At 38.8% G+C, this 24,854-nt stretch overlaps 1 protein-coding gene across 1 annotated transcript in view; it reads right to left on the reverse strand.

The window, feature by feature from the left end:
* The window catches only part of PPAPDC1A (phosphatidic acid phosphatase type 2 domain containing 1A), a 188,542-nt gene that overhangs the window by 62,609 nt on the left and 101,079 nt on the right, over positions 1–24,854 (reverse strand). Inside the window, exon 4 of the mRNA XM_010564971.1 lies at positions 20–578. Coding sequence (XP_010563273.1) covers positions 20–578 — 559 coding nt within the window. The remainder of the gene's footprint in view (positions 1–19; positions 579–24,854) is intronic.

Below are 24,854 nucleotides of genomic sequence, written 5' to 3' on the forward strand. Positions count from 1 at the left end.
CCCGCGCCCCGCCCCTCACGGAGGCGCCGCGTCCCGTCGGCTGCGCGGGAAGCGAGGAGCGGGTGCTACCGCCGGGCTGACACGGCACAGGGGGAGGGTCCCGCTGACTAACGCCGTGTCCCTCTCCGGGGGGAGATCCTGGGGATTTCCCCTCCCTCCCTCCCTCCCTTCCCCTCCCCGCCCCCGCGGCGCTGCCGAGCCGGAGCCGCTGCCGCGCCGTCCCACCCCGGCCCCTCGGGACCCCTCTGCGCCACCGGGCCCGGGTCCCGCCGGCCTGGGGCGGCCCTTTGAGGCGGCCCCTGGGCTTCTGCCCCCGCCTAACGCTGAGGAGGGGTCCCGGGAGCCCTTCGGTGCGGCGCGGAGAGGGTCTTTTCTGTCTGCTTTAAGGCAACGCTCCCCCGTCCGTAGCTGGGAAGGAATTAACCCGCTGGCCGTCAGCGCGAAGGGCTGGCGCTGCGTCCCGTGGCACAGCCCCGCAACGTGCTGGATTTTCAGACCTCCTGGGTACGGCCCGGCTCCGGTGAGGAGCGGGGCTGGCGTTTCTGTGTTCGGCTCTGGTTTCGTAAGGACACACCGCGCTCCCGAAAAGATGGAGGGGGAAAAAAAAAAAAAAATAGCCCCCAAAACCGGGGGGGGTAGCACCACTAGGCACAGATACAGCGGCTGTTCACGAAGACTTAAACTGCTGGTCGTTTGTGCAACGGGCAATTACATACCAGACCACTCATGCTGACACTGAGCTTGGCACGTTTACTTAATCTTTGCATAAAGCATTAACAGCGTTTGAATACTTCCTGCAGTATGTATATAACGGGCTTTCCACCCATTTAGGCATTCCTGCCATTTTCAACCCTACATCTTATTGTTAATGCAAATAACCCAGCACGTCACTCCTGCTTCGCTTTGTCAGATTCTGCCCAGTATGTGATATTATAGCCTAAATGTGCGTTTAGTTCAGCGTCCGCTCGTTCCCAGAGCCGAGCCCAGCTCAACAAATGGGCAGAGGAGGTAGTTATGTGGGACTGCAAATTGCTGGGATGGGAGAAAGGCAGGAAAACAACCATGGCCTTGGTTTACTCCTGTGATTCCTCCAATCCATCCTCCGTTCCTCCCAACGGCAAGTTCTGAGCCGCCCTAATCCTTGTATTGCTTTAGCCTAGTTTTGCACAGAGTTCATTTAACTTCCTCTCTGCATGGAGGGATTGAATCCTGAACATCTTTATTGTTCAGCCTTAGGCCACAAAATGCAGCAAAATAATTGACATTTAAATGTATTTAATTATATGCTTTCTTGTGGCCTTGGAAAGCATGTCCTTCAGGAAAGCGTTCATAGCTATTAATATTGCACATAGTTACAAAATAACCATCAGTATTGCAGTAGGGATCCAATTCACTTTACTACATGATTATTGCTAGAGAATTAATGCCAGAGAGGCTTTATTAAACCTATCTGCTTAATATATCCACGAGGCATCAAATAGAAGCTTTGAACTCTGAATCAACTAACACATAGTAAAGCTTTTATTGACCATGTTTGTGGAAGAACAGAGGCATAAGCTTCCATACTAACCTTATCTACAGATAACTACACCAGTGCTAAATTTGTTGCAAGGAGTGTGGCTGAAGCCCAGAAAACACAGGTGTGTGACTGGCATTGGAGAGAACACTTCAAATGTTAGTGTTACTTAAATGAGATCTTTCTCCCTCGTATGCCTTATTTCACTAGTTTTCAAGACAGAGCTTGGTCAACTATTTATATTCTGGATTTTTTTAAATGTGATTCTGTTTCAGGAGACAAAGCTAAATTGTGAAATCTCCATCACCAAGCTAGTGGTGGTGGTGGTAAACGACGTCCCCTTCCTTTGAGGACACTCGATTGGTTTGTCTTCTATTGTCAAATATTTGTACTTCCTCTAGTTTGTGCCCCCAATGACTGGATGTGTGCATGTACATTGTTGCTAGGTGTGCAAAAGAAAAATCTTTGGTTTCATGAATAGTCCTTCCTTACAGAAATAACCTCATAATTTGTGTGAATCAAGCCAGTCATGAAATGAGAAGCTGCAGGGACTATCAGATAGTGCTGGCAGTCTGTACTGCAGTTACTGGTTCCACACAAACTGTGGAGGAGGCAGGTGACAGAAGTGAGTAAGCTGTGTTTGCTCTGCTTGAGCATGTAGACGCCATGTATATAGTGTTGCAAGGGGAAAGAGTTACCAGCCGCACATCTTTTTCCCTTTTCATTTTTGTCCTGAAATTGCATGTATCTCTTCAACTGTGTTGCCTTAGCCTGTGGATCCTTCAGCCCCTTTGACTTTGCTACAGTACCTTCACTACTATCCTGCTACAGAAGAGGGGATTTTCCTCACAGATTTGTACTAGCACTTGGAATCACACAACTCTTATCAGCAGAGCTAATAAACAATACTAGTTATAAATTAGAAATTAAACAAAATTTGTTCTGCTGCAGCTATCTGCTTGCAGTGTTCTGATTCTCCAATATGTATCAGCTGATGGTGATTTATGAAGCATAAATACTTCAGATTGATTTTTTTGAAACTATACCCAGCTTGCAGCTGGCTGCTGAACAAAACTTGCTTTGACTTTTAAACCAAATATGAGTTATAGGGATAATTGGCAAGGAACAGATTTCAGGGTACATTGTGGCATAAGCTACAACCCTGCAGTAGGAGCAGTGCAGAGTCACTCTGCTGCAGCAGATTCGCAGAGCAAACCACAATGACCCTGGGAACAACCCATTTTCCTATTCATCCCGTTCCTACAACAGGCACAGCAGGTGCTCTCAATGCTGGTCATCTTAGGTGTGACTGCAGAGGAGAGAGAACTGATCCCACTCGGATGGAGGTAGCTATCAAGCCTTTTAGGTGGGTAGCTAGGGTTCTCAGGGTTTTTCTCTCACAAGGATTAGTCTCTATTTGTACTGACTCCAGTTGGGGAGCAGAAAGGAGAAAGCTACTTGAATTCTTTCCTTAGCTGTATACTTAGAAGGAAGGCTGAGCCACCTGCAGCCTACTTTCAGCCCACAAGGAGATGTTCACAGGCAGAAACAGCTGCATAGCTGATACGGCTTTTCTGGAGGTTACAGCTCCTTGCCAATGCAGCAGGATGTGTGTGTGCTTCTTACCTGCCTTGGGGCAAAACCTTGCAGCTCGTGGTAAACTGAGTTTAAAAAAGCCTGATTTTTCCATCAAAGCAGATAAACTCTATCCTATCAAAAAGCTGTGGAAAACAACAAACTTGCAGCAAAAGGGACGTGACAAAAGCCTAAGTGGTAGTAACAACTGAAACTGCAGAAGCTGTTTTTTCGGATTGTTTCCTAAGAGCTTGTAACTCTTCTGGGATCCTAAGGACAAAAAAACCTCACTAGAAATAATGTTGTCTGGCCCATTCTTAGGTCTTGTAGTTGTGGAAGCTCATAAGTCCATGGAGTTTTACGGGCTGATGATAGCTTTAATTCTGTATAAAGAATTCTTAAAAGTCTAACTTTTTTAGTCTTATGTGGCTACACGCACTGGTTAGTCAAAGTAAAATCACAGGTCTGGACCAAAACACTTGTTAGACAATGCTGCCATCTCCATCTATGTATTTTTTACGGGTTTGTATCAGAGACAAGTATTACCTATAAAAATTGATAAATCAAGCATTCCCAGGTTGCCCAGGTGAAGAAAAATTTCACTGGTGAAAATTCACAGTGAAAATTCACTGGTAGTGTTTCAAAAGTTGAAGAAAAACATTTTGATCCTAAGGAATGCATCATCAGTTGGGAGAATTCATAGGTTACAGGAGGGGAAGTGATAGCAGGATTAAATTAAAGAAAGAGTATTGTTCAGTTACTTCACAATTCAGATTAATACTTTTTAACAACCTCTGTTGTTCATATCACTGCAAAAATGTAGAAGATCGTAAGTCATATTTAAGCCCCATTGAAGTTGACAGGAATCTTTCTACTGGTTCAGTATCTGTCATATATCTCCAAAATGAAACATAGCAAAATTATCCTGAAAAATTCCTATCATTGTGCTTGCTCAAGAAATTCCACTTAAAACTAAATTTCACAAAATAGCTCATTATTATCATTGATAGAAAACAAAGGATGTTTTCTATTAGGACTTTACATTTGTTCATTCTTGAATCATTTAAAGTAGTGATTATGCTCACTCTGCTTTCAAACTTTTTTGGACAAAGTACATTTTTCTTCTTTTGTTCTTTCAATGCTTAGTATTAGTGTCTAATCTATGAATATAAATACAAATACTTTGGTGTGTTTTTTTTACAAAATCACATAAATTAAATTATGTCAGAAATTAAAATAAATTTCAAATGGAAGAGCTACTTAGATCCCCAAAGTGTACCTGTTGGTTGGAAACATGTAAAAGTGGAGTACCTCCTGTATTTTAAATTGTGTCACTTTCTTCTTCTTCTTCTTTTTTTTTTTCTTTGAAAGAAGAATTTCGTGGATCTAGGCACTTTTCAGAAGTCCAAGTTTTCATTGTAAGGATCACGTATGTAAGGGTCAGCACTTGCAAGATTGGGGCCCATCTGCATAGTAAAACTAGCCCGTTTCTTAAGTAAAAGTTTTCTCAGACTTCCTAACTCTGGGTTAGCAGAATGCAGTGGAAGTTGATTGAGCTGCACGCTGAGTATACCTTACACATGGGTTTAGGTGGCATATGTGTGCAGTCAGCTCTTTTACCCGAATGAGGTAGCAAATGGGCAATTACAGTATCAGTGTCCCTGTGCTACTCCACTACTGTACAAAAAGTGTTGTCCCTGTGAGTAAGAGGGATGTCATAGTCCTGCTGAGGCAGTGAGACTGAAGGCAGCGGGCAGCCTGAGGACACAAGCGCAACTTGAGGACTTCATCCTGTGCAGGCAGGCCCTTTTGTGTGCCTGAACACCTAATGAAAACCAGAGGGCTTTGTATAGATTTAGGCGTCTGCCCAAGTCAGTCTCATTGATTCTGTGGTGACATTATTAACCATGTGAAACTCTTCCATTAAGTTGAACTGGTGCGACCGGTTCACATAAGTCAGTGAACAAAAGCCACAGCTTTTTCTTTTTCTTCCCTGAACTTTTTCCAAAATGTTGTAGTTCCATAGCCCTCTTCTGTCTGCCATTCACTATTTTCAGTTATTGAACCTAAACCAAAATGACGACAAATTAAGAGAATAAGAAATTTGGAACACATATAAGCACATAATTTATTTCTGAGAAAATGTCTATGTATATGTATGAGTACCTCATGGGAAACTCTTAAATCTGCATAAGTCATTTCTTAATCACTAGACCTCATTCCAGAAATGACTAGCCTATATTTTTTGTTGTTAATTTCTGTGCTACAGAGCACATCTACAGAATGCTTTAGCTGACTGCCCAGAGAAAGATTGTGTGACAGGTTTGTACTACATTAGGTAGGTCAGATCCACACACATACTTCAGAACCATGTTATTTAACAGTGAAAAATAGCCATTATTTTGTGTTATTACCAAATTACAGTTAATACCAGTAATTACTGTTATTACTAATGAAATTATTATTCCTTGAGATCTAAAAGGTTCCCCAGAAAAGAAAGCCAAACCTAGAATTTTAAGATACCGTACAGAGAAGTTTATCTAGAATATCTGAAATAATCATGCTGTCTATGGGCCAAACACCATCTCTCTTACCCTTTATAACTTTACTGAGGCTTTCTACTGAGTAAATGCCTCACTGTTGAAACCATGAAATCACTGGTTATTATTACCTTTATATATAAAGGGGAGTATCTGAGAGCTGAAAACCTTGGTTTATATTTCCTCATGATGACGCTGCTAGTGTTGAAGTCAGCCAAGAGTGTACTTTCAGGAACAGCCTTTCCTTTCAGAAAGTAAGAATTAAGCCTCCAGCATATAATAATATCTTACACAGGTATTAGATAGTACTTACTATATAGCTCAAGTTTAGTGCTACCTCTAAGTGATATAGGTGTTTTTGTAGGACAAAGAAGGCAGAGCATTGATTCTTTGTAAACCCATATAAGGTGTTTGGAACAAGCCCTGAAACCAGGCAAGGGTCTCACCCCAACACATATATGTGAAATAATTTTGTATGTTTTAAGAATGATTCAAGTGATGTTGACTAAAGCTTGACAATTTTGTCAACTGTTCATAGTTCTGATGCAAAATCAGGTACAGCTTGGCAGCCAACTTTCATTTTGGAGTTGCTTACACTCAGGTTTGTTCACGTGACATAAAACTGACGTGGGTTCAAATTCATTCAGATCATACACTAAGACTTGTCTGGATGAACAAAATTTCCAGTTTCCCATTGCCTAAGTCTGTAGACAACCACATGATTAAGCAAAAACAGCTGGCCAAACAATCAGTAAAATCAAGCCTGGCATGACAGTTGAGTAGCTTTTTATTCTTCAGCAGTTGCAATCTATTAAAAAAATCTACTTATTCTTTCAAAGACATAAATGAAAGGCTATTTTAGCTCTTTTCTTACACTGTCTTTATTTCTGTCAGTAATTTTTTCTTTTACCTTTTACTGCTTCTCTTATTCTTCGTCATGTCTCCTTGACTAATTAAATCTAGGTCACCATGGTAAAAGCCCTCATTTTCTCTTCCTCTTCTGCACACCACATATCCGGGTTCCCTATGCATTCTCACAAAGTTACCCTGATGTAACTGCTTTGTGCTGATTGACATCTGGAGCAATCAAGACTGAAGTACAGGCAGAGCTCTCTTCTAGGGGAGTGGCAGCAAAGAGCTTGAACTTTAACCGCCTTTTGCCAGTTTATGTGAGTCAAGAATTTTAGCTTTCTGAATTGGTTAGACTTGTTGGAGTAGTGGAACACTGCCAGCACAAAATAGTTTAAATAGTTTAATTCAGGAGATTTTGTCTATTACAGGTTATTAGCCTATTACAGGTTAGTTTGCTAATTTTGGTAATTTAATTTTGTATGAGATGTAAAAATTTAATTTGCACCAACTAAACCTGTTTCTAGGGCTTAGCGGCAATCTTTGCCTAGTATAGGACAAATGTCTTCAGGTGCTGCTAAGCATTCAGAAATTAGCATATGTCAATGAAAAGACAGACTTTATTCTAGTTCTAATCTCCAACAACTTCATAAGGATTGACTAGGGGAAGAAGTGTCCCGGTCATTAGAGAAACCTAAGTAGCGCTGCTGGTCTTACTGGACAGTTTGATCTATACTGCACACCCAGATGCAGCGCACAGCCCTTGGCTGTAGATTTAGCACTAGAGTAACTCCAAAGTCATGGAGGATTTTGTTAAGGAAACCAGATTCAAGACTGAGACCTTTTTATTTATTCTGTACATGTCTACATAGATGGATATGGCAGCTGGGAAGTTCCCATCATCAGTGGACTTGTCTGCTATTCCATATATACTGCTGACGATTTCTTTCCTAAGTACCTACTGGTACTCTGATGGACAAAAGAAACTTCAGAGGACAGAGCTCAAAGGGATTACAAACCTCAATCAGCACGATGTAACCATGCACATCTTAATTGCCCTAGATATCATATAGAAACATTTATAAAAGCAAATTGTTAACGTTTCTGTTTAGTTACTATACAAGTGCCTACAATTGGCTCATGATTGTGCCTAATTAAACAGTTCTTCTAAACGTTAATGTATCAGCATATTTCAGTAGTTGGCATTTAATGAAATTGTGTCAAGTATATAGCCTGAAAATTTATTAGGCTTGAACGTATGTGCTTGGAGCCATCTTGTGGCCCAGAATTACACTGCAATACATGTGCTACTGCCCGTCCCGGGGCACGGGCAAACCTGGCCAATACCCCCTGCACCCTGGGCATCCCACCCCACCAAGGCAGCGAGCCCCGCGGACTCCACTGTAGCTGCTTTCACTGGAATTTGTCTCCTGAACCCTGGCTCACGTCTTTCAAAGTACGTCATTTATAACTCTGCTTGACCACGATGGACTGGGACATATTTTCAGCCAGCACGCTGTTGCACCTAATAATCAGCATGTCAGTGAAACTTGAGAAGTCTCAGTAATCAAATTCATGTATATATGAAATTGGTATATATTATTTATGAGCCAACTGACATTTGCAGCACTGTAGCTTTAGTACTGTATATACTGTGTATATTGTTGTGGGGTTACAGTTGTAAAAGTATTAATGCTCCCATAATGAACTTGTTATAAGTTCAAGGCTTTAACATTTACAATATTTAGTATTCTGGTGCAGTATTTAATAGGAGGCTGTGACTTAAAGCAGACAACTGCTATCTTTAGTCCTAAGTAACACTTTGTGCCAAGAATGGCCTTATTGACTTCCATGAAATGGTTGTGTAATTACTTTTTGGTTTTTTTTGCTTGTAAATGTAGTGTAAATGTGTCAACAGTTGCCACAGTCATTTCAAATGACTCTTGACCCAAAAGGGAACATAATGAAGCAGACAATTAAGAGTTAAATAGAAAAACAAGCACAAATAACATGAGTAGTGCAAAACAACATAAGATGGCCACTTGGGTTGGACAGAAGTTTCAAAACATACACTCCAAAGTTTGAATATGGCCTGATGGATGGTTCAGTACTCAGTAACAATAAATGACCATTTGTTCAGGTTTCACTTGGAATTTTTGAAACTACTAGCCATTTCATCTGGATTTTGTGTAATAAAGAAGCCAGAATATTGAAGCTACTCAGAGCAGGATTTTGTTCTAACCTAATTCTATTGCAAATAGCTGCGGGAACAGCAAAATGGGATGAGGGAGTGTATTGATACAGCTTCAGACTGCATTCCCCTTTAAGCATGCCATTTGTTGCACAGCCTTAGGAATCAGACTCCATAACGGCACACTCGAGTGCACAGGGATCTGCATTCCCAGCACTGGAGGAACGCTGCGTTCCGGTGACTGTGCTCACTGCAGTGCTATCTGAGAGCTTCAAAAACAATGTGTCAGGGGTTTCCCAGCAGGACTCATGTTTTATTGCTGTTCTGTGTGTTTCCTCAGCCACCGATCATGTCAGTGATACGTAGGAGGAGAAACAGGATTTTCTGCTAGGTGAGAATAAAACCAGTTTCTAAGTTGTAGCTGTGAGCTACTGCAAAAGCCATTTCTAAACCCGGGACTAGGAAACGACACCAAGGACTTAATTCCTCTTTAAATTCTGTGATGTTGTGAGATTGGGTACATTCACTCACGTTGCGGCAAAAGGAGCAATTTACTTTATCCTCCATCAATGCCTTACCTTATTGAATGCTGAACTGTCCAGTCAATAACTGCAGAAGTGGAAGAAGCGCTCTTAATTCCATGATCGGGATACATCAGCGATGTTTTATCAGACACATAACACAGGTCAGAGGAGGACAGAAACATCCTGATTTAGTACCAGTTGCCATGAATGCCACTGAAGGCAAACCGAAATTAGATTTGAACACTTTATGCTACTTGTGAATGAGGTGGCAAAACTGTGTTCCCCAGCTTGAACCCTGGAATTCATACTTCATAGCACGCACTTAGTCATAATTTAGGTGCTTGTTTAAATACAGAAGTCATTGCTGTCTGGCCTATCTAGCATGATGTAGATTTCTGTCAAATAAAGATATATGGTTTAATTTGTATGATTTCCAATACATAGTAAAGGATATATTTCACCAGTAGTCAAGAAAAGGAAGTACAGGGCAAGCGTCAAGGAGTATTACCTTTTAGATGCCTAGAAAATATATTCATAATTTCATTATTTTCTGCAAGGTAGGCTGGGAAAGCCTGAGAGAGCTTGGTGCTTATTTTTACCTGAGCCACACTGTGACAGCCTCAGTACTTTCCTTCATTTTTTTTGCCTTCTGTATTCTCTATATTTAAAAAATCAGCAGCTCTGCCACTTGAGTAGGCTAAGGAGCTGGTTGGGTGTGTATGCATGTGTTACTGCTAATTTTGCATATCTTGCTGTAGTTCCTCAAAGCAAAGACTACTAACTAATTAAACACAGTGGCTGGGTCCCAGCTCTACAACACAAAGCAGTCTGTGCTCCAAGCGAGTTTGATCAGCAGCCATTCATGTTGCCTAGCAGGGAAAATATACACCATTTATGTAATAATCCTATAGTTCTGGACATCAGCAGCTCCATGAGTTGGCAAATCTAAATGCACTTCTCTAGGTAAGCCAAGGATTGACTGCCGTACATAAGTGGAAAATGGTAACAGTTGTTGATAACGATGAAGTAAAATGATAGGCAGCTGATTTAAATTAGCTCCACCAAGCTTGGTGCCATCCCAGGCTACAGCAATGTGGATGCTGGCTGCTCTGGGTATGTAAGGTTTCATTTTATGAGGTAACTGTGTCTCCTCTTAAAAGTAGAAATAAGCAATTCTGTTGCTGGGCAATTTTCCCTAGGAAAGCCAAAGGCAAATGTTAAATATTTATTTGACTTTTAAAACATATTATGAAACTTTATGTATTGATTTGTAAGCAAAGATAATTAAGCAAACTAGAGCAAAATCAGTTCATACATATTTTACTTTCTACAATTGCAGACAGATTTTAATTTAAAGAATAAGCTTTTATACTGTTTGATGGTAGAAAGCAAGCTGTTTAACATTACACTATACCAATACTGCTGTGTGTAAATATTGAACAGTAGAACTATTTTTGCCAAAAGGATCTCTTTCTGCTGTGCAAGTACCCACAAAAGGATCCTATTGCGGATTCAAACACAAATTACATGGTTTTGAAAAGAATGTTGATTCAGACTAAATGAAATTGTGGGTTTCCTACAGAATTCCATATTCATTGAAATAGGTTTTGTGTATTTATCATAATCAGTGTGGTACCACAGGAGTAATAACGACTAGCTACTTACTGTTGGATTTTAGGAAAGAACCTAATATTACTCTGAATGTTTAGTCTCCGCAAACAAAAAAGAACAGAGCATCTTTGTTAGCAATTCAGCCCACAAATATAACAGGCTTTCTGTTAAAGTTTCCAAGGCTTTTAGTGGAAGGCTTGTCATGTTCTGTGCTCTAATTTATTCTAGAGGGAATATTTAACTCAACTTCATTGGAAGTGGGGTACAAGAAAGCAGTAGGTGCTTACTAGAGTTAAGTTAGAGGCTCTTTCACTGGGCTGGTACTGTAAAGTTGCAAAGATATACATTAGCTAAAATGCTTTAAAATCTTTAGGAATGCATTTAGTTAAGCACACTGGAAAAATCCTGTGTAAGCAGTAAAGCTCTTTTTTTTTTTTTTTTTCCTTCCATTAAGTTGACTTCACTAATTATTCTGAGATTTTTTTTCCTTTTCCTACTGAATTTTTTATTTAAAATACTAGTAAGAATAAGAGAATTGCTACTTTTAGAGAAAGATATGAAAAAACAATGTCTTCAAGAGTCTATTTATGCAATTTTTACTTGAATAATTCATCGCTTTGGTCCCCAGTGTTGTTAATGATAATGTATGAATGTGGTAAGTAATCAGTTATGCTGGATTTGTGTTGAATATAGCAAAAAAGAATACATGAACATATCAGACTGCTTTCTAATTATTACAATTCTTAAAATAACTTCCTTTTCTTAGGATCCTCAATCTTCTCATTTTTTTCTTCAGTTTTGTAATTTTCTTACTAGTTGACTATTAGAACTTGTACCATCTTGTCTTGTTTTCTGCTAGTAAAAAATACTGAGTATTTTCTAAATAGTGGACATCAAATATTCATTATTTGTATATACCAAAATAGAAGGCTAACATTAGCAACAATAATGAAAAAAAGCATTTTTTTTTTTCTTTTAGGTGGTTCTAAAACTGTGGATCCCCATTTTGCCCAACATTCCTGAAATCTGGACATAGTTTTTTGGATACTGGCCTTCCGTCCAAGTTTCCTACACTTGGGTGGAATAAATTGAATGAATGAATTCTTGGAGCCAAATTACAAGTTCAGTTATGCTTACTTTTCAGTCCTCTGTGATTTTCTGATTCTCTTTTTCCATGTCTCTTCTGATTCTTCCCTTTTTTTCTTCTTCTTCTTCCCCATTCTTTTTGGTTTCTTTTCCTTCTTCAAAGAGTTATGCCTTTTTCCAGCCCCATTTTCTTGTTCCAGATAATCAAAGCATATTTACTGGACTGCTGTGTAGGTATTGGAGAAAGGGGATAAATTACCAGCTGATGTTTTCATGCTGGTATTAACATAGTTAATAGGAGTGATCCTTTTCATGCTCAAGAACTGGAATTGAGAGAAGTTTAAACTTATAGTGGTAGAAAAATATCAAAGCATTCTCACATCAATATAATCCAAAAATAACCTCAATTTCTCGTTATTTCTGAAGCGACTATGACTTGCCCTCCTTTGTAATTTTCTGCAACACTAAAGAGCAGTTGAAAGGCTATGTCTCTCATTCCTGCTAGAGGCAGTGACAAAAGAAGTTCTTTAGATTTGTAGTAGCAAACAAAGGGTTTAGCAGTGTAGCGGAGAAGGCCACTTTTGAACAAGGGAATCAGGTTGCGATTTGTTTCAATGCTGTTTTCAGTCCACAGATTTGGGCTGAAAATTCCCATCACCTCTTTTAGGACTAGGTCCTTTAGATCCTAGCCCAGAAAACATTGGGTTTATTATTTCTTTGCTTTTAAAGGAAGCATCTGGGTATACTATAAAATTAATATTTCATGGTATATTTGTTGTGGTGTAAGGGTATAGATATTTACTTTTAATGAGAAGACATTAGCTGCAGTTTGACAAGCTATTCATTGCCATACCACTGAATCTTCAGTGGTCTCTGAAGTACTGGCAATGTTCCCACTTATTTATTGTTGTGTTTTTATGACACAACAATTGTGTAACCTAATTATTGTGAGAATCTGATTAGTGACTTTTTGAGAAGGGCATGAAGGTTTACATTTACCAGGTTTAAATTTAAATTTACATGACTAGAGTGATAGAAAAAGCTCAGTCTTTGAAGAACTGAGACTGTGCTACCTGCTGTCTAGGTAGATGCTGTAGTAATGGTAATCCAAATTAGCCCAGTTTCAATTTATAACCAAAGCACTTTCAACAAGTCATGCCGAGCAGGGTTTTTGAAAGAAAGTAAGAGTTCACTGGTTTCCAGCTCTAAAGGTGTCAGTGGGGGATCTGAGTCCTCCTCTTGTCCTCCAACAGTAAGTCACAAGACAGGCATACGTCCATACATCTTTGCATCAGACACATGATGGAAAAGAGTCCACAGCACAAGTTTCTGCAAGGGAGAAATCCATGTTTCTTAACTGTAGCACAGAGCTACAACTTTCTTTGGATTTTCCATGTCTTTCAAGCTCTCTGCAGAATCAGAGCAATGCTAAATTGTTGTCAAGAGAATAGAAAAGTGAGGCTAAAGCTTGGTGAGTTTTCCTTCTTGCCAATAAACCTGTTACACCAACTTACTTTGTATCTAGAGACAGAAAATAAGGCTCAGAAAAACATATGTGCAGCCAGTCTGGGTGTTTAAAGTGCCTGATTCACTCTCTGAAATGTAAAGTGCCTTGAATAAAGAAATGAAAAAAATAGAAGCATCAAAAATCAATCAAAAAAATTGTAGCTCTGTATAGATGGTAATGATACATGTAGATAAAAATGAGAGAGAAAAAAGACAAGTTCAGCTCCTGAGATGCAACTCTATATTGCCATTATGCTTTGCAATTTTAATTGAGTCATCCAGTTCTCTTTTACAAAGCACCTTCCACAACAGTCTGAAACTTTTGATGTTCAAGAGATCAGACATAAACAAAACTACAGTCCTGTGCACAGTGGACACCTGTTTTACGCTGACACCATGCAGTATTTATATTAACATTTTAAAATTTAGAACACTCTCTTTACTCAAAATTGAGTTTTTTTCAAAACAGCTCCAGGCTGAAAGAGACAAAACCCCCCAAAACCCCCACGTTTAAAGCTCTTTTTTCCTTTGAAGATAATATCAATTTCAAAGGTGCACAAAGCCATCACAGTCTAAATTGAGATGAAGCTACCAGTTCCTAACCAAAGCACCATAGCCTCTGGAGTTCTTAGCCTTGTAAGAATTACTTGTAATCCTTAAAAGAATTGCAAAAATATTAAATAACATACTTGATATTACAGAATGTATCATATATGCTACTTTGCATATATACTTATTATGAAAGTAATAGCTCAAATTGTTGAATGAATCGAATGTTGCCATGCCATATGGGAAAGCTATCTATGATTTCATTTGCTGTTATTTACTGCATAATTTTAAATCTGTTTCCTGCAACATATCTGTAGTAAAATAACTGCCATAGCAAACGCTGTAATACCTACTCTCAAAAGCTTGCATTTTGTATTGCCATTGTTAGGACAAAGGCAGCAATGATATTCAGTGTTATTTCAATTTATGATTTAAATCTTGGGTACTTTGCTCTCTCCCATAAGTCCCAAAGAGCTGGGTTCTTTCCCCAGTAACCTGTGTGTCTTCAGGCAAGTCAATTACCTTTAGTGGGAGCCGAGAAACTCCAAAGTGGTGCTGAGTTCTGGGTGACCTTCTCCAGCCAGAAGTTTGAACTGTGAAACATGAACAAAAAAATCCCCGTATTTCCAAGGTATTTACACATGTTAAGCAATCTTAGGGCTTGTCACAAGTGGGTCACTTTTATTAAAAGATAGGAAGATAGGGTACATTTTATAGATATGTAAAAACAAAAGGCAGAAGTTGTCATTTATAGGTGTTCAAAATATAATTGCAGTAAACTTTAATGTTATGGTTTTAAATTCCTCTCTTTCAAAAAGTAATTGAAATGAGCAGGTTGAAAGTCTCTATCAAAACTGGAATATGTAGGGTTTAGATTCAATTAATTTCTTCATTGAAAGGATCTAATTTCTGGGAAGTCTGTTTTTATTTTTCCTGCAAGGCCAAAGAGTAGAAACATTTTGCTTCTCAGGGGAAAGGAAAAAAAAAAAGAAAGAAGAAAATAAATTGTTTTCTGCATAAACATAGAGTGTCTGATCAGCTTTAGTGAAACAGTGATTTCTCTATGAAATACCAGCACTTCCCAAGTTGGCAGATCTTGGCATACATATGGAGAATGGGGACAGTTTAGCTGCTTGTGCAGCAAATGACCTCACATCTGATGAAAGGGGCATTACAGTGAAACATTCAGCTTTCCTTTCCTTTTTCAGCATCTCCCAGCCCTTGCTTCTATAGTAAGTTGACTTTGCGTGCCAATAGCAAAGCAAATGGGAGACTGCCCCTGCAACAAGCAGATTTTAAGTCGTGGCATAGTGATAAAAACTCTGAAGGCTGTCATCAAATGAGTGGAATAATGTCCCACAGAGAGATGGAATTGCACAAGCCACACTTTACCTCAGCAAGACTGTGCATCTAAATGTAGGGATCACTTTATGGGATACTGAAATGATTTTATATTTCCTATAACATTTCTTGAGCAAAAAAGAGAAGCTCAAAAACTCTCAAGTTATTCATTTCAGGATTGGGCAGAGTTGGAAAATCTTAGGGCTAAGGTGCTGTGCTTTCAGCTGTGATTGTATCAGTGGAGCCTCTGAAAAAGGAAAACAAGTTATGTGGTAAACAAAGGGGATCCCAGCAGAGCAAAATCTTACTGTAACATCTGTGTTTATCTTTTAGCTGTTCTGGAGCTCTTTTCATGAGGAACACCTGGGAGAAAGTTTTGAAAACAGGGCAATATTCTAATCCATACTAGTATGTGCTGCATATGTATATATGCTAACAGGTAGCACAGCCTACTAGGAGTGGGGTTATAGCGTGAAATGGTGCTGAGCATTTGGTGTCTGTTTTGTGTATCGGGGGGGTTGTTCCAGGCTGCATCTAGGCTGGTGCCCTGAACTGAATCCCCGTGAGGGCATTCATTTAGATGAGTTTTTATTAAAAAAACTCATTAGATAAGTTTCCACTTCCCAGATTAGGTGGGTCTTCCAGTTAGTTTCATCCAAATAAAACTCAGTTTCTGTGCTCTGAGACACAATGACATCCAGCAAAATGTGGTAACTGGAAATGATCAGGAGATTCTCTCAAGGAGCACACTGCTGGTACTAATACACTAATGAGGACACAACTTCAGACACCAGCTGCAATAGTGAGACCAGCTAATGTTTATGTATTGATTCAGGCTTTCAGGTTCCCAAACCTCAGAAAAGAGTCATCACTGCACTGGAGTGCCTAGCAGGTTATTCACTGCAGCTGGCTTTGATACATTTCAGACCCTTTTGCTATGACACGATCCTTTGCTGACTCCATCCACTCTTCCACAAAAACCGTGCAAGGTACCAGAAAGGGATATCACAGACAGTCCAACAGAGCTGTTTGTCCAGTCACCAGGCTGGCAGCTATCGTTCATTCACATTCTACTTCCCCAAATCCCTTTTCCTGTATTTATCTATTGATCATATGAGAGTGTGAATGCTAAAATATATGTTTGAGACAGCTGGAGTGACTATTTGAAGACTGTAAAAAAAAATTGTTTCTCCTCGTTTACATCTGTGCTTCCTATGCTCTGTTTTTATACTGGTTCACTTCTGAAAGGAGGATGCCTTTACTAGCGAAGAAGAGCCAAGAAGTAGACCAGGAAATTGGGAATAAGTTCCAGGGCTATATACAGGTTAATTCCTATTTTCCATCTAACCTTGTGCAAACACCTTGCTTACTGTGTAGCATTGTAACTGCACCAAAAACTGAGCTGAGTAACAAAAGAGAAGGAAGAAGTTCATAAGGATTTATTTAGATCTCCTGTTGATCAATGCATACCTATTCTACTAAGAATTTAGTAACTACAGATAAGCAGGACCTATACAATCTAAGAAAAGCAAGACACCCAGGCATATCAAACAAAATACCTCTGGCTGAGATGAACTTCCATATGGGATGGGATTTTATAGCGCACACTGGCAAGAATCCATCAAATGAAGGGGAACCGACCTGGAAGATCCTACAACACATTACTGTCAAGTCAGCTGCAAATCATCAGTTCTGGAATCCAGAAGGGAAGCAAATATGCTGTGTGCAACTGATTACATGGGCCAACACTAAAGCTGAGTTAGGAACAGGACATAACACAAATCTCTAGCATGAAAACTTAACTAAATGAGGACTGGATTTCAGCATCTCATCTGTCTACTTTTGTGATCTGTTATTGGCAGCAGCCTGGCCCAAATTGATCAGGAGCCTTCTGAAGGATGTGAGATCTCAGAATTAGAAGTGGGCTGCAACACAACATGGCTAAAATTTTTTGTCATCTGGTAATAAAAAAAAATAAATGCCAGGAATCTTTTTTTCTATGATGGTCAGAGACATGTATGAGAATGAAATATGCAGCAGCTACCCAGATTATCTCTTTTGCAAAAGGGAAGATCACGCTTGACTACAGAGAGGTTAAAGTGACAGGTCAGAAGTGGCTCAGGAGACAAGAGGGAATCTCTCAGAGACATTTAACTAAAGCTCTGGGATTCAGAGTCCAAATCCCTGAAAGAAGATGGTCACAAATGCTACTCTAATGAGTTCTAATGCCAATTATAAATGGTGTCTTCTGCTTGGTCATGAAACTGCATATGGCAGTGCAAGCAACACATGGGGTTTTTAAATTATCTGGGTTTGTTCCACACACAAAAAGTACATCCTTATTACTTCTTTTTATGAGATCCACCTCTGGTACCTTATGCTTAATGATCAGTGCAATGTAAAACATCAGTCACTGCTGCAAAAAGGAACACAAACAAGCCATGTTACTCTGCTGATTTATACCTAGTGTGGCTGAAGAGTAAACCAAGGAAATGCCTTCTCCTTGCCGTATTAGAAGCTACAGATTATAGTAAGCACATTTTCAATATTTACTCTGTGCATCTTGGCTCAGGGCTGTCAGTGTTCTTAGAGTAAAGCCTCTTGCATGTATTCATAACTTAATTCCTTACTGAGACCCCTCAGATCCATGTCAATAAATAGTTTCTTAAGATGATGTTACTATTTAAGAAAGGCCTTTGACTTTTCAAATAAGAATATATTTTAAAAATACATTGAAGAATGCTTTCCTTTCATGTTCGTGGGACTCAGTGAGAGGGGAGGGAAAATTTGTGTAGGTGTTTTCTCCCTAGTGTTTCTAACCTTTAACATGTTCGAAAATGCACCAGTACACAAAGCGACCTACCTAAAATGCTTTAACAGTTGCTCAAATGTTTCTATCTTTTTGTCCCCTCCTGCACTAACCCACACACAGTTCAATGATCTTTGTGGAAAAGTCAGCTGAAATGTAACAGAAAATGATGTTCCTTTTATGCTATTTTACGAGATGAATTTCACAGGAAATTCTGTGGAGTCTCTTCCCCTAGAATATTTTGCTACTTTATAAATAATCTTTGTACATACCTATTCCATTTCTATGCTACATATGTCCAGAGTAAAATCAGTCTTAAGCCTTCGGTTTTTTGCACTTCCATACTGTGGCAGACTGGAGATGGTACAGCAGCTGATAAGCTAATAAATATAACATGAAAATACATAATACATTCTATTGTTAGCACTATTTATCGATCCCATTACAAACAGCTCTTAGAGAATAAAATTAAGTCAGTGTTGCTGTGGTGTTTATATGGTGTTCACATAATAAGGAGCAGTCCTCGTCCAAGAAGTTTATATCTATACTGGCAGGTCAGAGGAGAAATCGGGAAGGATTGATATACTGATGTCAGGTATCAAAAGGGCCAATCTGAAAAGCATTCTTCATTTAAGCCCTGTTGACTTTCCTAGAAATTGGGATGCTGAAAAAACCCTAGCTCTGAATGTTTATCCAAGAATCTGAATTCAACATGGTATTCATATAATATCAATTTGTCATCTCATATGTGGTGTGATTTAAGATGGTCATTTACACTCCCTTTATAGTCAATGTAGAGAAAGTTGCATCTTCAGAGAGGAGGTCATCCTGTCTATTTTTGGTACAGATTTTATGATGGGATAAACTGCTTTATGAGGTACCTATATAGGGTGATATGGTTGAGTATAATGCTATTCAGGAATATAAAAATAAAGGCAGGTGAACAGAAGCTAATTAAGATATTTTAAGACTTTAGTTCTCATGAGGGTTAAAACGCTTTCTGTCTTTTTTTTTTTTGTGATTTCACTTTTGCTTTGTTTTAAGCTGTCCTGACAACATTTTTTAGTAAGGCTGAAAAATAATCCCACTGGGAAACATACTTAAAAATATGCATGGATTCTATTCAATGAAGTCATCTAAACAATAAGATCATTAAACTAGTCACCTATGTACATGTACAAGATATTATATGTTACTTAGTCTCATGAGCTTGGCACTAAGAGTGACATTGCATTTGGAAGAGGTATTTCAAGCTGACTTACAACCTTTTAACAGAGAATGCAATCAAGCCTAGAGACTTCTGCTGTATCACAGATTTTAGCAGATCCCAGACATTATTAGCTATAAGCATACAAAGGTTAGTTCATAAGTCAATGGTAATGATTAAACGTTGCTGTAAAAGGAGATAGAATTTTAAGAGTGTACTAAAATTCTTTCTGAAGATTGCGCTTTTTGACATCAGCCTATCCCTCCTCTGGCAGAGGCACCATTCCAGCTTTAAATCTTAGGCAATTGCTGCTTCTCATAACTTGTTGCTAAGTTCACAGCCCCTGTTTCTCACCAGGACGCCCAGCTTGCTTCAAATGAACATAAGCCTCTGTTTAGGAACCCTTTCTTTCAAAATAAATACAACATAAAAGTGGCACCAGGCAGAATTTTGCAAACAACCTGACATTTAATACTCATTTGGAACATGTTATTTTAGGATCCTTAAATCAGAAGGGAAAAAACCAAAATTAAAAATATGTCTCTGCTTTTGACACTGCCTATCTCCTTGTCCTCTTCTCCAAAAATGTCAACTCCCCCTCTGTAATGTTCAAAATGTTTCCCTAGTTTCCTGACATATTAATTCTTACATTCTGAGTGGCAGTCATGCTGTTTTCAGAGGTTCCGTTCTTGTCTGCCAAAGGCTAAAAATATGTCTGGTCACCAGTGCATCCAAGGTAATCCTATTCATATGTTGATGGTCCTTGAAAAGCCCTTCATTCCAACCTGGCAATGCCTACAAGTTACCTAATTCCCTTCAATTCTGCTTTTCTAGAATAGAAATTTTCCCTTAGTCCTGACAGCATCAAAGTACATGGGTAAAATGAGCCAATGCAGCAACGTTCAAAAAGATGAATGGGTAGAATGAACCATATCCATCTTTCACAAGAATAATGCTAAAATTCACCACCCTGTCCCACAGCTACTCAAAAATTATGCCACTGGTTTAAAAATAATGAAATTTTGAGCATAGAAGCTTGGATTCTTTTGTATTCACACCAGAGGCTTCCTTACTTACAAGTAGGGGTTACAGACTCTGCCCTAGAGTGGGATGGTCCAGCACAGTGCAGTGAGGGGGCAGAGAGGGACACGAACAAGGGCAAGACAAAAGAAAGTTATCTTGATACTGGAATATTAATTCCCGAACGCTAATGCTCTGTATTTGACTTTTAATTAAAAGAGAAAATTTCCTGGTGAAACGTGAGAGGGTCCCAAGCATATCCCGCCCTCTTCCAGGAGGGAGGTTCCAGGCCAGCACAGCGGAGGGCTGCCCCTTCCCGCTGGGAATGCTCCCAGACCCCGCTGCAGCCAGCCCCTGCCCCTTGGGAGCTGCTTGAGCTACAGCTACGTAGTAAAAACCAGCTTTGCTTACAAAAGACAAGAATGTGTTGTGTAAAAATGCAATTAAGGATATAGCCCTGAAAAAAAGTAGTTGTAGTACACCCGTAACTATGATCTCTTAGCTCTGACAAATCATTACAGAAACTGGTGTTAAAAAAACTCTATAGTGTTACCAGAATTGCACATTGAACTGTCTAAAGGCTCCAAATGGTTTCTTCATGAAGCACTTGCTCCTCACATACTGGCTTCCCCAGTAGCAGCTTAGGTCTGCAGTGTTACAAAAATCAGTTATCTTCCACGTGTAAGCTGCTGTTCTGTTCATCCCTCCCTTGCCAGGGAGTGAGACTGTGTCAGAAAACATTGGGATCCCACAAAAATGAGTGCAGGTCATGAATTATTGAAGACAAGTATTAATATCTACAGAATGAATAATATATGTTGAGGCAAAGTCTCATTATTTTTCAAACCTCTTTTGTAACTTGACTCATTGCTCTTTGCATGTGAAATTATACTCATATAATCTACATTACAATCAACTAAATATTATTTTCACAAATCCAAATGTTAACTCACTTTTTTTTGATACTTCAGATTAGCTCCATGGAATCCTCCGCTGTAGAAGGAGTCATTATTGTTCCTGGTGGACCAGAGATGGGTTTTGAACATCCCTAAAGTTTTAGAGAGAGGAGATTTGAAAAACATTACATTTGGATAATTTACATTTAAAAGGTAAAAAGAAATTAAAGATTAGCCAGGGAGCCATGACAGTCAGTCTAAATTCTTTTTTGCTGTGCAGCAAGTGCTATTGTAGTGATAGGTACCTGAGGATAGTGGGAAGATAAAAAGAAGTTAGAAAGAGGGAGTCACAGGATGTCAAGAGGTGATAAGGCTGAACAATAATACATTTGTTAATAGTGACATTAAAGCTTTTTGCTTTGTCATATACAGTTCTAGAAGCATGACTATGTGACAGCTTCCCAATGCAGTATTTTTGGCTCTTTGTGGAGATATAATCCTCTCAGAAAAACTACCATTGCTCTGGATTTAAACTTTTGGCAAGGATCCCAGGAAAGAAATTTTGCAAGGGACTAAATTATGTAGGTATTGAATCAGCAGATAAAGAAACACATTTTTAGAACCATATGTGCTGGTACAGCAGAGCAGGAAAGAAGATGTCACATATGAATATACATTTCTATTAGACTTTTCCCTTCAAATGACATCATAGCCTCTATTTTCAAGAATGTACACTACATTTTGTAACTGCAGTTGCCTAGAAGGTGAAGAACAGACCATGATCAAATTATTCCATGCACAACATCTCCTTGAATCTGTGATTGCCTCTCCTTAGACCAGCAGTTACAGAAAGGGCTGAGATGGCACAAGGTGTTTTTCCTCTTGGGTGTGGAACTCAGGTACTTCAGGTTGACACATAACAGAGGCTGGATCCAGATACAATAGAGTGTAGTAATCTGAAAACAAGAAAGAGTAGCTGTGTTTCCATCAACATTAGAAATGTAAACATTTTTATTTGAAAGAATTTTTTTAAATCAGAGTTAGCAGAAGGGTTTAATTTACTCTATTTTAAAAGTGAGGATTCTCATGAGAACTCCAGCTGAAGTTTTCCTGTTCCATGGTTGGTAGGCGAGACTTCTCAAGAACGCAGATTTGAATGATATTTGTCATAGGTTGTCAAGGTCAGGTTAGATGGGGCTTTGAGCAACCTGATCCAGTGAAAGATGTCCATGCCCATGGCTGGGGGTTGGACTAGATGATCTTTAAAGGTCCCTTCCAACCCAAAGCATTCTATGATTTTATGATTCTATGATTGGACTAGGTGCCCTAAGGTTGGTCTGCCTTTTGAAGGGTAGAAATTCTTCTAAATTGCTTTCTCATACTCACGCCCAAAGAAGACCACATGATGTGACCACCACAGATCCGTGAAACACAAGTCCACATTTCTAAAGCAAGCAGCATGCAAAGGCTGTCCCAAAATTGTCTGAGAAGACAACAACAAGCCCGCTCTGTTACCAAAAGGGACCATCCCATCATTCCTCTTGATCCTGCTTCCACATAACTACCCTTAAGTTATTGCTAGTATTATGTGACCCACAGGGTAAATTTCACTATTCAAATGAAAGTGAACCATTTAATTTTTGGAGGTTACATTTTCAGTCTGATGATTCACACAGAACTGCATGAATACTAATGCTTGCTCAAAGAAGCAGAAGGGAACTTGCAGTTGGAGGAGGTCAAGTTAGATAACCCCTTGAGACGATGAACCCACTTATGAAACTGCACCCTGATATTCTCAAAAATTCCTTTATTCTGAATACTAAAGCTTTGAAATGTTGTGCATAATACATGGCAAGTTCATATCCACAGAAAATTTCAACTAAATAATTTCTAAAGAACAAGAGATTTTAACACAGAGATTCAATCATTACATCTTTCATTAAAGAAGTGGTAAGATAGTGTGCCCTGTATCATCTCACATCAGAACCAGCAATAAAACATACAGCTGCATATTCCAATTCAGGAAGCATTGCAATTTTTATGTAGCTTGATTACTGTTAAAAAAATGTTATGAAAATGAGTAATGTTTGATGGACATACTGGCTGATTCTGCTTGTACAATGACTGTGTACACTCCCTGTAGGATGATCAAAATAAATAAATGCAAGGACCAATATAATTTCCTGAAGTGCAGTGAAAAAGTACAAATAATATTTCAAGTAAAATCTTTGCCTCCCAGCCTTAACTGTGCTGTGGATAAAGAAAAATACAATAGCTGCTCCAGCATGGTCAAGATTTCTGTGCTCAGAAAACAGCTGTGAAATATCACTTTTCTACTGCCAAAGAAAATGTTTAAAGTAACTTTTCTTTGTAATTGAGCTAATGTAAGCACAAAGTGCTTTCCCCACCCTGTTTTTAATAACAAGCTAGCTTTGGTTTTGTCTTCTGTCTTTTCTTAAGTATCTAAATTATAAAATGATAAAGTTATTAACTTGCTTTCTGTGGTGTAATGGTAAATCTTAAAAAAAAAAAAAATCAATTCAACACCATGGTGTTCTAGGCTGGTCCACTTTTCTGTTGCTCAAATGAAAGTAGATAAATTTATGTAGCCAACTTAGCCCTCAGTAATGCCACTACCCTGTTTTGGTCCCACAAAAATGTAATTACTTTTTGAGTTACTGGAATTCAATGCTCCTCAAATCTAGGCAGTTACCTCTGTAATAAACAAAACTAATTACGAAGAAAACATAAAAGCATGTATATAACATTTTGACAATGAGATATAAAAGGTGCTTTATAGTAATACTGAAATGGAAAGCTAATCCCATAGCCAAAGTCCACTGGTTAAATTCCAGGAGAATATTCTGTATGCGGAGCTAACGTAACACATAAGAGTAGAACCACATATAATTTAATAGAAATAAAGTAACTAGAATTTTATTTATTAACGAACTGTATAGTTTAATAAATTATTATAAATTAGTATATATTCAAAGCCTTATTATTGTATACACAAATTAATACACTTTTAGAATATAGATTTAGTCTCTTGTAATCCTTGTCAAGTCATCAGACTGTAAAAAGTAAGAAATGAGACCCAAAATAAGAAGGCACAGGTTTTTATTATTGAAACCCAATCAAAAGCAGACTGCAACAAATCTGGGTATAGCTTTTCTGTATTGCCACACTACAATGTGTTCAGCACCAACAGAAAAGATTTTTAAGAAGGTAAATTAAATAAAACCCTTTTCATGTCTTCAGATGGGAACTCATTGTACTGTTTTAACAGAGGCAGACAAAGAATCCCAGCATTATGTTTAGAGTTTAGCCAGGTCCTTGAAATACATGACCTCTGATAATTCTACTGTTATTTGCCTGTTCCCATTTTGAAAGATCCATCTATACCTTCTAATATATTTTCTCTTTTGTTGAAATTAATGATCCAGCTCTATAAAGATTTTCTTGTTAACGTGCGCTAGTACAGTGGATATGGATCTCCCTGAATCAAGGTAAATGTTTTATAGCATCTGGTTCTAAGCTGCAGATTCTTTTGAGAAGTGGCAGGAATCTGGGACTTTGTAGTAGCTAAGCAGAGTGGGCAGATCACTTAATCACTGAAACCAGATTTGCATGT

This window comes from Haliaeetus leucocephalus, unplaced genomic scaffold (genome assembly GCF_000737465.1).
Source record: "Haliaeetus leucocephalus isolate CR32 unplaced genomic scaffold, Haliaeetus_leucocephalus-4.0 Scaffold184, whole genome shotgun sequence".
Taxonomy (NCBI): domain Eukaryota; kingdom Metazoa; phylum Chordata; class Aves; order Accipitriformes; family Accipitridae; genus Haliaeetus; species Haliaeetus leucocephalus.